General features: G+C 39.2%; 1 long non-coding RNA gene and 1 gene segment (V, D, J or C); both read right to left on the bottom strand.

Annotated features, from left to right (window-relative positions):
* Positions 1-6,950: 6,950 nt before the first annotated feature.
* Positions 6,951-7,290, bottom strand: LOC143135328 (uncharacterized). The gene is made up of 2 exons (XR_012988906.1): positions 7,237-7,290; positions 6,951-7,090 (listed from the first exon to the last, which is right to left on the bottom strand). It is a non-coding gene; the product is annotated as an uncharacterized LOC143135328 (long non-coding RNA).
* A 6,483-nt stretch (positions 7,291-13,773) lies between these two features.
* On the bottom strand, positions 13,774-14,215 carry LOC143133538 (T cell receptor alpha variable 19-like). The segment is given in 2 exon segments: positions 13,774-14,085; positions 14,167-14,215. Coding segments are annotated over 2 exon segments (309 nt in total).
* Between the last annotated feature and the right edge of the window lie 1,678 nt (positions 14,216-15,893).

Here is a 15,893-nt window from a genome sequence, read left to right as displayed (position 1 = left end):
GCCAATTTTTAATTGATTTCTATTTTAATGAGGTTAGCCCTCTGAGATGTTGTACTTCCTGTCTTAAATCCATGAATACAGAGTAAAGACTAAACAAACTGTTGAGGATAAAACAAGGCACCACACTTGAGTGAGTTAGATAGTCTTTTAATGGATTCTTGAAATGAAAGCTACTGTAAATGTGCAGACTGCCATTCTGATATATGAGCTTTAATTGTACCCTTCCCCTTTGTGTGCTTCTGACTGGATGTCTCTGTGTTCTCCACTAGATGGCATTTTAATCTCATATAATAACCTCATATCATTCAAATTGTGTTGTTTCATGATGCCTTTCATCAGGAAGAGTAAAACCTTGGTCAGTGGCACTGGTCAGTGTATATATAAAAGTCTATATACTCTTTTGATCCCGTGATGGAAATTTGGTCTCTGCATTTATCCCAATCCGTGAATTAGTGAAACACACTGGGAGATCTGCAGCCAGAGTTAAATGGGTGAATCTGGCCAGGTAATGACATTGTGACCTCATTATAGCCCACCGACATAGAAGTCATAATTAGATAACGTCTAAGGATCGCCACTGATGTGAATGATCAAGCATAGATAATATTCAATATTATAAGCGGCGCTTAGGTGGTGGGTGCTTCCTAGATTAAATTCTCCTTATGGTCCCATAAGGACTTTGGCCGGTTCTGCCTAGAAGACTCTGGAAAACTAGATGTACCGCGTAGCGGTACAAAATATGACCGCCGCTCAGTCCTGCACATCCATTCCGCGAAAATAAATCATATTAATGAATTTGTCTCCATCTTCTACTCCATCCCCCACTCTTGAAACTTTTGTGTATGCTTGTTTGGAATGTGTGTTTGCACACATTCCGCACACAAAGTAGCCTACTGTTGCTGCAAAGGTGAATAGATTTGTTTCTGGGCCAAAAAATCTGTAACATTGTTATAAAACCTTTAAAATCTCTAAACAATCACAAGTAGGGCAGTTCATCACAGTCCATCCATTGCAACTGGACTGATGAAAGGTACACCTGTAGGCTACATTGTATTTGGGAAAAGCAGAAGGTAGCAGCATAATGTATTTATTTATTTATTATTAAACTAAAACAATCCCTGTCAGTTCCATGCAGTTTTCAACAGCTATCAAGAAGAGAGGTCATGTCATGGATTTTTGTGAATGTTTCTTCTTCTACATATGCATAGGTTTAGTCATCTAGTTCAAATTATATTCAGCTTTATTGTCAATGCACAAATTAAATACCAGTAGTCTAAAACAAAATGCCGTTTTACCCAGTGGTGCAAATAACTGACATGTCCAAAAGGGCCTTCATGAAATGCGTTGCGAGACTGTTCATACACATTTTAGCGGGCAAAGTTGAAGAGCTACTCTCCGTTATTGTTTGTGCAAATAATATGCTGATTCATGTTCCCTTGCATTTTGCAACCATGAGGTCCATGGTTAAGCTCAATCTTTTGACGTAATCTTTTGATTTTCACCCAGCCTAGTCCATGGTAGGCGCCCGATAGAAATATTGTTTAATTTTGCGATTGAGATATCCACGCACTGGCGCCCCCCCTGCGACGTGTTCGCCCCCCGGTTTTAGAGCTATTCTAAATGCAAAAATGCATAGACATTGCATGACAAAACCGTGACTGTTAACAAACTATAAGCTATATAAGGTAGGCCCTATGCTAGGCCTATTACACAACACAAATTGTCACCAGGCTATGCTGGCGACCCAAATAAAATCTCCGTTGGAACCAATGGCTTACACCTTACAGTATCAAGCTGCCACCTCTTGGCGAAAAGTTAATAGTTTTGCATATCAGTAGTAATACATTTCACGTAGCTGTGAATCACGGAAAGGGCGAATGAAGTGGACACTTCTAAATGGAACCCAACCCACTGTACAGTAACTCAAGGTCTGTGGCTAAAGCAGCCATAATGAAAGCGTTATCATTGTTTGGATACTTCACACACACGTGTTTTTTAATCGCATAGACTACAACTACCAAGCTGGAATCAAAGCACATCGACTCCCCTCTCACACCCTAAACACGCACTTCGAACAAACAAAAAGCGCCTCAGTCTCACGGAATAGCCATAGGCAAAACTGTATCTGACCGGTGTAAAGTTGGTACTAAATCATCCATCGCAAAGAATGATTTTTGTAGCACGTGCAACAAATATGTGTAGGTACAGCCCTGCCCTGAATACATCTCAACGTGCGCTCTAAAACATCTGGTTTAAATGGAGATGTAGATCATCACGGGATCATAGACAGGTTATCTTTCAGGTAGCCTAGGCCTATATATTTTCCATTAAAAAACCATCACGTAGCGAACGTGTTGTGGCTAACTCACTTAGCTCCTGTTAGTAGCCTAGGTTATGGTCATAAGCAAATGAGATGACAGTCGAAAGATACAATTAGTGCTGTTATCGATTTGCTTGGTAGCCTATAAACGCATTTATGGTTTTCTACAAATACATCAATAATCAAATTGGCCTCCATCACTCAACCATGCTAACGGTAACATTATTTTACCTACGTTCTGCTATTGATAGGATTAACGTAGCCTACCTGCAGTAAAAAACAAGCATGTCCGATAAACATTCTCAGATTTATTTCGGCTTCAAGAGGAAATGGGAATTACATTTCATGCAGAAATCATCCTACCCTTAGACGTTCTCTGCGGTAAACTACTGTAGCCTACAGTCTTGTCCTTGTAGGAAGCATAGTGTCTTTCTAACCCACTTTAGATTAACTTCCAACAAAATTACGTCTCACTGCAACGATGCGCCATCTAGTGGACAAACGACTACTTATCGCCAATACTGGAAATGCAGCCATGATGATGATGATGAATATTTATTTTGGCTTTCTTTTAATCCTACTGAATTTGTAATTATGTATTAGCCGTTCTAATACCGATAGTATGTGGGTGCCTGTGTGTGTGTGTGCATGTGTATATGTGTGCACCACCATCTACAGGCCAATGAGTGTAGAGTCACTAAATGTACACATAACTTAATTTTTTAGACCCCCCCATGGATGAAATTCTACGAAACTTGGCATACCCCCAGAGAATGTCAGGTTAATCATACACATAAAATTTGGTGCAGTTCTGAACGTCTTTACTGAAGAGAGGGGCGATTAAAGCAGAATGATATTGCATTTTCATTTTTTACCGGGGGGGTGCAAATCACAAATGAGTGATTATGGGCTAAGTTGATGTGGGCCCTTGAGACCAACATACCATAAAAATTTCTTCATCCTCGGTGCCACGGTTCAGGTAGTTATTTAGGAAAAACTGCATTTTTTGGGTTTCGGGGGGCCCAGCGCGGAGGGGGAGTGGCCCCCGGGGACCAAACGAAATTTTTCCGTAAAAGTCTAGTGGGGCTACATACCCACCAAATTTCATGTGCCCCGGTGTTTCGGTGCCCCGGGTATCGTTGACCAAAATTTCAGGAAGTAGATGACGGGAAAAAAAAAAAAAAAAAAAAAAAAAAAAAAAAAACTTTGACAATCCCTATATGACCGCTTCGCTAGCTTCGCTAGCGGCGGTCATAATAAGCTGCAGTTGTATAAGAGTCACTCTAAGCGCTTTCAGATATAACCTCCGGAGATGGTTTATGAAAACTGCCAGTATGCATGCTACACGGAGTTCTGACAGGGCTGTGCATGGCCTAATAAACAGGCAAGATATAACCCACGATCGCCATGGTTTCGTTGTCAATTCGTGTTTGTGGTAATAATGACAGCAACAATAAAACCATCTGTATCTTACGATCTTCATCATTCTTGACAGATCACCAGCCTCATCTGGATGGTCATATGCATAATAAGCCTATAGCCTACCTTTAGTTTTCATTTAATTTTAAACACGAATCTACTGTCTTTACTGCCGGGAGAGAAAAAATATATTGTATTCTTTTCTGTAGCCTAATTCTGCCTAAGGCTATCAATGAACAGAAAACCGTGTTGGCTAACAATTTATTAAATACTCCTGTTATTGTCGTCAACGACGTCGCTGTAGGCTACTGCCTTTTCAGCGCCTTCTGCTTATGATGATTCAGTCTTTTGAATTCGTTTGGCCTTGCCATGCAGTTGTAGGCTACAACGTGCCATTCCCTTCATGTGTTTTATCAAAATGTTGTATGCCCTCATGGACAGTAGCTCCGTGATGTCTGCATCTTTCCATGTCGGAGATTTTCTGGACAGCACTATGCCACTCCATCATAACACTGGCATTTAAGTCAGATTTAACCACATGGACGCACGAAAGAAACGTCACCAACACGCCCTCTCACTAGGTGTGAATTTTAACCGCATGTTCTACGCCTCGTTCAGACACAGCACATTTACATAATGTCCGGAGGAAATACTAGGTCGGGGGTAGTATAAACACCGGGTGAATTCGGACTTCCATATGACCGGTTATGTCGTTCAGATATACGGCCCCACCGTTTAACATCGGCAGAACCTCCGGTCTTACACGTATGTCTGAAAGCGCTTTATGTATCTTTTCTCTACAAGAGCAAGAGAGTAGAAGAGTGGTAGAGTTTCTGCCAGAGCCAAATCTTCAATGTGATATGACACAGAGGATTATAGCAGTATATATATATATAGTATATTTATTGCATTTTCAATGTTGTTGGATTGCATGTCATTTGTAATGTGTGTAACAGTTTATTATAACAGCATGCATTTCAATGATGCAACAGGTGTGACCACAGACTATATTCACCAGAAAACCTCTGATGGTGTAAAACTGATATCAGAGCACTGAGGGGAAATTGCTTTGATCTCTGAATAAAAAGCATCTTATTTTAAATGTGAGTTTTTGTACAGCTTCTCTGAGTCTTTGTATCACTGGGCTACCCACAGAGCACAGTAGTAGAGAGCTGTGTCTGCCAGAGTCAGATCTTTAATGATGAGTTCAGTAAATGTTTCATCGGTATTAGAGGTAAATCGTGGGTCTGAGCTCTCATCATCCCTACTGTTTGATCGTGCACCTTTGTATAGAAGCCATTGTGGTGCCTGATGAGGATACTGTCTGTACCAGTAAAGGTAAACATAACGGCTGCTTGTCTCATATGAACATTTCAGGGTAACTGTTTTCATTCCTTCTGGGTGACTTACACGGTCCCGATCAGGATCAATGCTGTCAGCTATTATTTCTGCAAACAAGTACATTAAAGAAATCAAAATCAAAATGTGCATCAAAAAAAAAAACATGAGAAAAAAAGAGAAAAAAGTCAGTTTACCAGTGATGATAATGAGAATCAGAAGTAGTGGTTTGCCCATGTCCCTTCCAGATCAGTTGTTCTTGGGATGTGTGTGTGTGTGTGTGTGTAATTTGTTGTCTGATGTGCTGCTCTGTGAATGACTGAAAGTGTGTCTGTACCTTTTAAAAGAGAAAGGAAATACATCAGGAAGTTACACTCTCATGTCACACAGCACAACAACATTATTACACTCATTAACGATTTATCTTCATTTAGTGGGTCATGACTGACCATGTTGTACGTTTAGTGAGGGTTTTTAAAACATCTGTTGTTTAGTGAAAACTTTTTTTTTTCAGACATATGGTAATTAATAAGTGTTTACTGCCCCCCCCCCCCCCCCACACACACACACACACATACGATATCATCGTTCATCACAATGTTTTACTGTACATATTATCAAATGCCAATTAAGAGGACATCGCCCAACACTGGTGCAGGGTGAATCTAGCCCGGTGACATGATGACCTCATTATAGCCCATTGACATAGAAGTCATAATTCGATAACGTCTAAGGATCGCCACTGGTGTAATTGATCATAGATCAAGCATAGATCATATTCAATATTATTGGTGGTGCTAAGGTGGTGGGAGGTTCCCAAATCTAAGTATGCTTTGGGCCCCAAGGGACCCTATAAACTTGGTTCTGCCCAGAAGACTCTGGAAAATAAGCTACAGTTGTGTAAGAGTCACTCTGTATCTTTTTTCTACAAGAGCACGAGAGGAGTAGAAGAGCGGTAGAGAGCTGTTTCTGCCAGAGCCAAATCTTTAATTATGAGTTCAGTAAACGCATCTTCAATGTTACAGGTGGGTAATGTTGACAGAAGTGTTGGATGCTGTAAACAAGTACTGAACCAGTAGTAAGGGACACCTTTAGGACAACTTTATATAGAAGCCATTGAGGTGCCTGATCAGGATACTATCTGTACCAGTGTGAAATGAACAACAATAATAATAAAAAAAACTATGTTATACCATTGAATATTGGACAAAAAATGAATGTATTTGAAAAGAAAATGACAGACCAAAGTCAACAGTTTGACAAATGTATCAGGTAATTTGTATTGTGTGTAATAGTTTATTACAACAGCATACATTTCAAATATGCAACAGGTGTGACCACAGATGCTATTCACCGGAAAACCTCTGATGGTGTTAAACTGATATCAGAGCACTGAGAGGAATTTACTTTGATCTCTGAATGAAAAACATCCTATTTTAAATGTAAGTTTTTGTACAGCTTCTCTGAGTCTTTGTATCACTGGGCTACCCACAGAGCACAGTAGTAGAGAGCTGTGTCTGCCAGAGTCAGATCTTTAATGATGAGTTCAGTAAATGTTTCATCGGTATTAGAGGTAAATCGTGGGTCTGAGCTCTCATCATCCCTACTGTATGATCGCGCACCTTTGTATAGAAGCCATTGTGGTGCCTGATGAGGATACTGTCTGTACCAGTGAAGGTGAACATTACGGCTGCTTGTCTGATATGAACATTTCAGGGTAACTGTTTTCATTCCTTCTGGGTGACTTACACGGTCCAGATCAGGATCAATGCTGTCAGCTATTATTTCTGCAAACAAGTACATTAAAGAAATCAAAATCAAAATGTGCATAAAAAAAAAAACATGAGAAAAAAAGAGAAAAAAGTCAGTTTACCAGTGATGATAATGAGAATCAGAAGTAGTGGTTTGCCCATGTCCCTTCCAGATCAGTTGTTCTTGGTGTGTGTGTGTGTGTGTGTGTGTAATTTGTTGTCTGATGTGCTGCTCTGTGAATGACTGAAAGTGTGTCTGTACCTTTTAAAAGAGAAAGGAAATACATCAGGAAGTTACACTCTCATGTCACACAGCACAACAGCATTATTACACTCATTAACGATTTATCTTCATTTAGTGGGTCATGACTGAACATGTTGTACGTTTAGTGAGGGTTTTTATAACACCTATTGTTCACTCGGGTCCAATCAGAGCAGGGCTGTGTGAGATCTGACGGTCAATCACAGTCTGGTGCAGTCAGGTGCGCACTGAAGAGCACAAACTCGATGAGAGGGTGCTCGGTGGTAGTGGGGGAGGGGCATGAGAGTTGTAAACATCGAAAATTTTGACTCCTCAAGTCCCCTCAATCTGTCAGACTTCCCAACTGCAGCTTTAATGTGGGTTGCAATGATGGACACAATTTGCTTGTTTTAATGGCAAAGAATTAGTAATCTGTAGATATGCATTTAGAATTTATAGCAAATTATTTTGCCTATGGGTTGCTAAAATGAGAGACAGCATCGTTCTGCTATAGTTATATAATTGAACTGTGATGACAGCATCGTTCTGCTAGTTATATAACTGAACTGTGATGACAGCCAACAATCAATGCAGCTTATTATGCCGTTTTTATTTTCTCTCTCTTTCACTGTCTTTCACTGCCTCTAGTGTCATGCTTTAATACTGTGCAGTAATTGTGTAACCTCATCCCCTGGAAACAAGACAGGTTGTCATGAACGTGTAATAAACATTATGAACAAGTTATTATTGTTCATGACACAACGCTTCTTTCACTCGCTTCTGTCAGGTGTAATTCGGTTTTTGTTGTGACAAGTTAGGGTTAGTGTTATGACAATGTCATGTCAAGATACCTTCAAGTAAAGTGTTAGCAAAAGTCTTTGTGCCGTTGACCAACACGTTTAGACCACTAAGGAAAGAGGTGATACCCTGAGATTGCCTGACAGATGATATCCTGAAAGATGGTGCCTGGCATTCACAGTGTCTATTTAGAGATAGGCTAGCTAACAACAGGCAATTACCATGTCAGTGTGACATGTTGGTTCACCTGCTGGATAAAACAGGTGCTGGAGAAAGTGATATTGTTATTCCCTTTTCCCTTTTTAACTGTTATTACATTTGCTTGCATTTTTGCCCAGTACATATGTTTGTTCATTGCAAGCACTAATATAAGCATAGATTCCGTCACTCTCTGCCTCACCATCAGGCGAGGATCTAGTACATTTGTGCATTTTCTCTGAATATTTTTTAACTAAAATCAATTCATTGTAAATTATGTTTTCCACATTTGTGTCATTACCATTTTCAGGTGTCTCTTGACTAAGACATTTTTTGTATGAGAGCTGAGTCTGCAGCTGTCACTGTGGGCTGCAGGGCACAGTAGTACACAGCAGAGTCAGACACTTGCAGATCCTGGATCGTCAGATTAACAGTTTTTGTGTCTGTGTTGAGTGTAGCATTGAATCTCCCCTTAAAATCTGGGCCATTGTCTTGTCTAAGAGATGTTTTCAGTAGAATATATTTTGGGAATCCATTTGGTTTCTGCTGATACCAGAAGAGATACTGATTAGCAGTGGACGCTGCGGTCTCATACTGACAGTTGAGTGTCACCATGCTGCCCTCCAGACCCGTCTCATCTTTAGGTTGAGTAACAGAGTCCCCCACTGCAGAGCACACTGTGAAGACAACAGAGCCACATGAAATACCAAAAAGATTGAAAAATATGATTAAACATTACAGTATACTGTATCATGAATTTCCCCTTGGGGGATCAATAAAATAGATCTATCTATCTATCTATCTATCTATCTATCTATCTATCTATACTGCATTTTAGGATATTTCTTACCACTGAAATAAACAGCTAGAATGAATGCCTTTATGTAATATTCCATGGTTGAACTGTGGTGACTGGCTCACTTTGGACTCTCTCTGTCTCCTTCAGTTCTTATATCACATTCTGACACACACATGTGGTGCATTGGAGCTTCATTCTGCAGGTTTTGACATTACATTTGCGCCCCCCTCAGTTCACAATGAGAACAGCACAAAGTACAGAGCGACAAGCCTTATCAAAGGCATCAATGGACTCTTTTCCAGACCAACCTGCAGAGAAAATTCATTCAGTTATACATTTTCAGCCAATCTCTATGTGCTACAGGGCAAAAGACATTTAAACATTAAAAACACTGAAAGAAATAAAAAAACATTAAGATATTATAATAGGCAGCAGCCATTATAGGGTTCAAAAAACAGCTAGCCAGGTTTTAGTCTGCTAAAAAAATAATGTTTTAAGTTTTTAAGAGAGGACATTCCATAAGGGGCAGCAGAGCAGATGGCCCGATCACCCAAAGTCTTGTCCTGGGGGTGTGGAGGCGCTTTGAGTGAGTAGAATGGAGGGATCATGTTGAGATTAGTGGGGTGAGTAGGTAGGTAGGTAGGGGGATGCATTGCCATGGATGCACTGGTGAGTGAGAAACCAGCAGTCTTATAATACAGTTATGTCCCCTCAGTTTGAAATTAAAACTGCACTCATGAGGTAGACTAACTTTTTAACTTTTTTGTTAATTTTTTACTTTTACTGTTTGCCAATGTTAATATTCCCAAAGATTACATTTGCTTTGTGCAGTTTTGCACACAAAGACATTCTGTGTTGAGCATTTTGTAGATGTCATGGGCCTAATTCTGTAGATATCATGGGCCTAATTCAACAAAGTACAGATGAAGGACCTTGCCTGTTTGAAAACCTCACAGCCATGTTGTGTAATGTTGATTGGCCACTGTGGAAAATACCCTGATACATATGTATATGTACAGTACACCTTTCCTCTGTATTAGCATAATTTCTAAAGTGTATTGATATTTATTTGTATGAGTTACTGTACAGTTCAATAGCATTTATTTCTGGTAACAGCCATGAGTTACTACTGCTAATAGCATTTATTTCTGGTAACTGGTGTGACCACAGTCAGTGTTCAACTCCAAACCTCTGTTGGCAGGCGACTGTTATCAGAACACAAACAGGAAATGTCTTTGATGTCTGTTGGCATGAAATACAAATTAGTTTTTGTTCAGCTTCTTGCTGACTTTGTATCACTGGGTAACATCCCTCAGGGCACAGTAGTAGAGAGCTGTGTCTGCCAAAGTCAGGCCATTAATAATGAGTTCAGTAGATGAGTGCTCTGTAGTAACCTGAAACCGTTGGTCAGATTTATGTTCATATGTCAGAGATCGAGCCCCTTTCAACAGTAAATACTGCAGGAGCTTCATTTGGATGCTTTCTGTACCAGTAAATCCAAATGTTACTGCTGCTGGCTTCAAATGTGCATTTCATTTTCACTGAGTCCCCTTCATGGTGAGAGATTGTCTGTCTCTCGGGATCCAATCTGTCAGCCATTATGTCTGAAATGAAAATGAATTAAAAAAAAACAAATGAAAAAAAAAATCCATATGTATGGATAATATCAAACAATTCAAATTAGAATTATGGCTACTAACCCCAACAGTACCATGTAACAATACAGAAAAAAATATTTCTTGAATAATTATTTCTTTGGTTTGTTTTACAGTTTACCTGTAGACATAAAGAGGATCAGAAGAAGTGTTTTCTCCATAAGTCTGATGCAGCAGCAAGTCAGTAATGTGCTCTTTCTGATGTGCTATTGTGTGTCTATCAGATTGTCTGCTCACTGGAGATGAAACAAGACACAGGAAATGTATCTGTCACCAGTAAAAAAAAAAATATCATAGCCTGTAAAATACTGCACACAGCTAAGAGATACGAACTATCGATGGAAGACTTGGAAGGGAAGCAGATCAAGGAAGTCTGTTCTCAAGTCTTTTACAGATATATGGGTCACCTCACCCATTTAACACTCTAGTTTATCACCATGTTGTTATATAATCTATTAATATTCTCATGTTTTAAGGGACCAAATGCTGTGAATTTGGCCTTGAGCACATTCTATGAAATATGGACCTTTAAGTATAGCTGAATGACTGGACTGACCTTCGGTCATAGTTATGGAGAAGTCTCTCAGTAATGCTGGAGGTGTATCCTGAGGTGTTTTTGGGTTGGGTATTGACATGTGTCCCATTAATCAAGTGTAAGTTTAGGGAGGGTGGATATGGGATGCTAGACAGCACCACTGGCAAGGCTATTGGGAACTTAAATTCACAGACAGGTGAGGGTGCCCATCTGACAAACCCCATTAATCAAAAAGATTTCTCACCAATTCCAAATGATCAGAATAAGCATGACTTCTCTTGATCCCTGGGAGGTTATGAATGAAAGGTGGAGTATAATTTTATTGTCAGTTTCTTTGCCATGCATGACACATTATTATTTTCAGCAAACAGTTATTGTGTGCACATCCCACCTTCTGGCAGGTGCAGGACAAAAGAAAACGTACTCAATTGAAACAATATATAGTCCGCAACACTGCTTTTGACTCCCATATATTTAATGCACAACAGGCAACGTTTCGACCCTGCTGGGTCTTCTTCAGGCAAAAGACATCATTATTATTTACCATGTGATGTGATATGAACTGATTTCACCCCACCAAGGTTGAAATGTGAGGACACTTCTATCCCTGGAGTGATTGGTAAAATTAAACATTATACAACCTTAAAGCAGATTTGGTTGAAAATAACTGGGTTTTCCATTTGTTTATCTATAAGTTGTATTTTTGGAACTTATTTTGATCCATTTAGTAGATGGGAACCGAAACTTAAACCAGTGGCTGTATGATCCTCTCTCAACCACAATTAAAAGGAGAAGTCTGGAAATTTTCATAATTTAATATGTATCACTTGGTATTACTCTGTGACTTATGTAGTGTTTTTGGAAGGAGCGTTAGTATTATGAGTACAATAGAGACAGAACTTCCTGTTAGGTTTTTGTGTGACAGTTAGCTAGTTAGTCTTCACTGTGGGCCTCAGGGCACAAAAGTAGAGCGCATAATCTGAAAGTTCAGCAGAGGAGAGATCCAGATAGAGTTTGTTTTTAGTCATTCTCCCAAACAAACGAGGGTCCACATCTGATGTCTGATTCTGCCCGGCAAAGGCAAAGGTCATAAGATGCTGAGGAGCTGATTTTGGATGCTGTCGATACCAAAACATGTTGGGTGAACCTAAATAGGAGTAGCTGCATGAAAGGGTTAAATCGGATCCCTCCACATCAGACACTTCAGTCCTGTCTGGAGTAATATCATTCCCATGAGTGAGTCCTATGAGAAGAAAAATAAATAGAATTTTCCTTATTAAGAACCAAAATATATTAACCATGTTGCAATGTTGCCATATGGTATGACATTCATTCAATTTTGTATCCCAGATATGCTTATTATTAAACCAAATGTCATGTGAAAATTACATTTAAAAATGTTATCTGTACCTGCTATGGTCATGAGGAGTGGCACTATGTAGTGAAGCATAGTGAACTCAATGAAGATCACGATGGGCCCTTAAGATTCTTAAGCTTGAGCTCAAACTCACATTCTCATCTGGGTGGAAACGTTTTTCAGAACACATCCTGTCAGCTCCTCCTCCTGCAGAAGTGGCTGATGCATCAAATCAAGCATCAGCTGAGCTGGTGAGGTGGGGTACCATGTCAATGCAGTCTTTACACTGTACATTAAAATGTTGTATGAGTATTCAGAATATAAATGAGAATGTTGCTCTTTTTTTCTTTTTTTCTTTTATTTGGCCTCTAAAGTGACCTCTAACTCATGTTGTGATAATATGAACTGATATAATTTGATGATGATGCAAATTGTTTTATAACAAACTACATCATACTACATTTCTTGCACCAATGCTGCACCATATGCTAATGTACTTATGCTGATACTTATGTCTCTTTACCACGTTGTCTCCAAGAAGATATAGGTCCCCCTTATAAGTCACGGTTGTACTCAAGATTTCTTCCTCTCACCACGTGTCTCAAACTCACATTGGGTTGTTTTAAGTGCTGTGAGAGATATACATTGGTATGATGCTGTGTAAATAAAATGGAATGGAACTGAATTGCAGAATACATTCAGAAATGCTGCCATCCAGTGGTCATGTACCTTATTACTCCATAACATCCACGCCCTCAGAAGAGTAACACACAGGGACAAATCCAAATCATGACTTAATCCCAAATTTTTCCCAGACATGAAAATATCAAAATCATGTGTCTTGAGTAACCCTTTGAAGTAATCAATTATTATTTTTTTTCAAATTTTCATGAAAATGTGGGTGGAAAGGAGTGTTTTATGTCCGGTCACAATTGTGACTGTTGGGAAATAACAGTCATATTTTAGGGATTTTTATTTTTGACACATTTCAATGTGCAATCATCCAATTTCCAATAAATTCCGGTCAGAGATGATATGGGGACATTGTACCAGGTCTGTTCATTACATTTAAATTTGTATCACAATACAATACTCAATATTGCCTGCAATTCTCTATAATTTTCTAAGTGTGCCGATTTTTACAGTGGAGGGGATATATTTTCTGGTAAGGTTGTTCATGTCTATTGCAAGTCTGCATAAATTCAGCCAATATACTTTCAACAGGCTGATTGGCAAGTTGATTATACTCCTCACCACCTAGTTTATATGTGACATATGTAATAGTTAATGAGGACAATGATTTACTGTAGTCAGTTAGATCTGAGCAGAGTCAGACACTTGCAGATTTTGGATTGTTAAAGGGACAGATTTCACAGTGGTGTTGAGTTGAGCTTTAAGTCTTCATTTGAGTTCATCATTGCCCCCTATCTCTGAAAGAGTATCTCTGCAGTATATATCGAGGGAAGTCATTTGCTTGACATTTGTACCAAAACAAGTAGACTTGGTAGCCTGTATTAGTCACATCATATTTACAGCTGAGTGTCACCAATTCACCCTCTATGCCGACTACCTGATTTGATGGCTGATTAACAGAGTCCTCCATCCCTCCGTCAACTGTAAAAAAACAGACATCAGACATTTTACAAGATAAGAAAAATGCCCAGATTGGCAGGTATTAACTTAAGTACTAAACATTTAACTAATGAAACTATCAATCAATCACTAAGGTGAAGCTGGGTGGAAAAGTTTACTTACAACAGTAAGAAACAATCAGAATGTGTAATAAATTTCTCCAGAGGGTCATGACTATTTTGTGCAATGACACAAGCTGTCTAATGTCTCACAGCTCTGAGACACAAATAAACATCTACATCTAATTGACATGTAGTGTTGAAATGTCGCCCCACCCTGGTTCCCAGTGATATTGCAGTCCAAGTGCAGCTGAGTTTTCTAGTATGTGACATACAGTCAAATACATTTTATATAAAACACTGAATGTGAGCTACAATTGGACAAAATAAACATTGTTTTACATGTTATGATTTAGTATGACTCATTGGCTCCTGCAGAGGTTCAGTAAACAGGGGTTAGAGAATCAATTTGATGGATCATGAACATGAATGTAATCATAATAAACATAAATAAACATGTATGTATTCATTTGATGACTTTAATCTCTGTAGGCTTAAACACTTCATGCTCCTGATTGGAATGTTAGATATGGTGCATTTTATTTCATTTCTTGTCATGTCATGTGAGTTTTTGTACAACAGTTAGCCCATTTCCTTCACTGTGGGCCTCATGGCACAGTAGTAGAGAGCAGAGTCTGTGAGTTCAGCTGCACTGAGCTCCAGGAACATTTGACTTTTCTCCTTATTCATTCTCCCAGAGAATCGAGGATCCACATTTGATGTTTCTGTCTTATCACTAAGGATGAACAAGAGAAACTGAGGTGCTGATCTTGGGTACTGTCGATACCACTGTAGATTGTCTCCAGAGCTGTAACTAATGCTGCAGGAGAGGGTTAAATTATGTCCCTCAATCATGTTGAGTTCAACACTGTTAGGAGTGATTTTGTTCCCATGGGTGTTACCTGAAAAGAGATGGTATGTCATATTTCATCATCATCATCATCATCATCATCATCATCATCAAGCATTGTTTAATCAGGGGAAATTGACTGAGCATTAAACTCTTTTACAGCAATGCCCTGAGTTTACAAACAAAGAATCTAATAAAAACAATTATGTGCTGGACTGGAGCGGCGTCACTCGCCAAGCCTAGCACAGACAGACGAACAAACAAATTAAACAGCAAACAAATCATTAATCAAACAAAAATAGGCCAAAAGGAGCAGCACATCTGCCCAGCGTCCCCGTTACTTGGCCCCCTGGCATACAATACATTGACACACAAAACAAAAGATACCAGACGGAGCAATGTAGTCGCCAGCGTACCCGTGACACCAAGACATGAGAAATATATTTCAAAAATAATAAACACAAGACAAAAGATGCCAGATGGAGCGGCATAGTTGTCAGCGTACCCGTGACACTAAGGCATACAAGACAGACAACAAACAAATGAACAAATTATATGTTCTGTCTGTTATGTCTCTTTCTCCATTATTTGACAGAAGTGCTAAATTCTGAAAGTTCATAACGACCAACAGCATGCCACAAAACATTGTGTTTACCTGAGAGGTCCATAAGTAATATGCCTAGAAAGAAAATCATTTTGGAGGTTTGCAACTGTGAGGTCTGCTAAAGTAACACCATTTGAATGTCAGTCCTGTGAAGACAAGTTTCCCATGGGTAGGCATTGTTACGTCATCATGATCTTCTCTTTCTAGCTCCTCCCTCCTGGCTCCAATACAAACAGAAATTACTTTGTGAGAGCATTATGGATTCAGTTCCACACTGTATGCATTGGAAAGTTTTTACAATAAATATTAATAAACGTATGATAGATGTTCGCTTGTG

Source organism: Alosa pseudoharengus, unplaced genomic scaffold (assembly GCF_046254945.1).
Source record: "Alosa pseudoharengus isolate Yale_2024_CS ecotype anadromous, Long Island Sound unplaced genomic scaffold, YU_APseudo_1.1 YU_APseudo_1.1_scf_2, whole genome shotgun sequence".
Lineage (NCBI taxonomy): Eukaryota > Metazoa > Chordata > Actinopteri > Clupeiformes > Clupeidae > Alosa > Alosa pseudoharengus.
The sequence above is the reverse complement of the archived record's forward strand: the minus strand, read 5'-3'. Positions and strand labels throughout refer to the sequence as shown.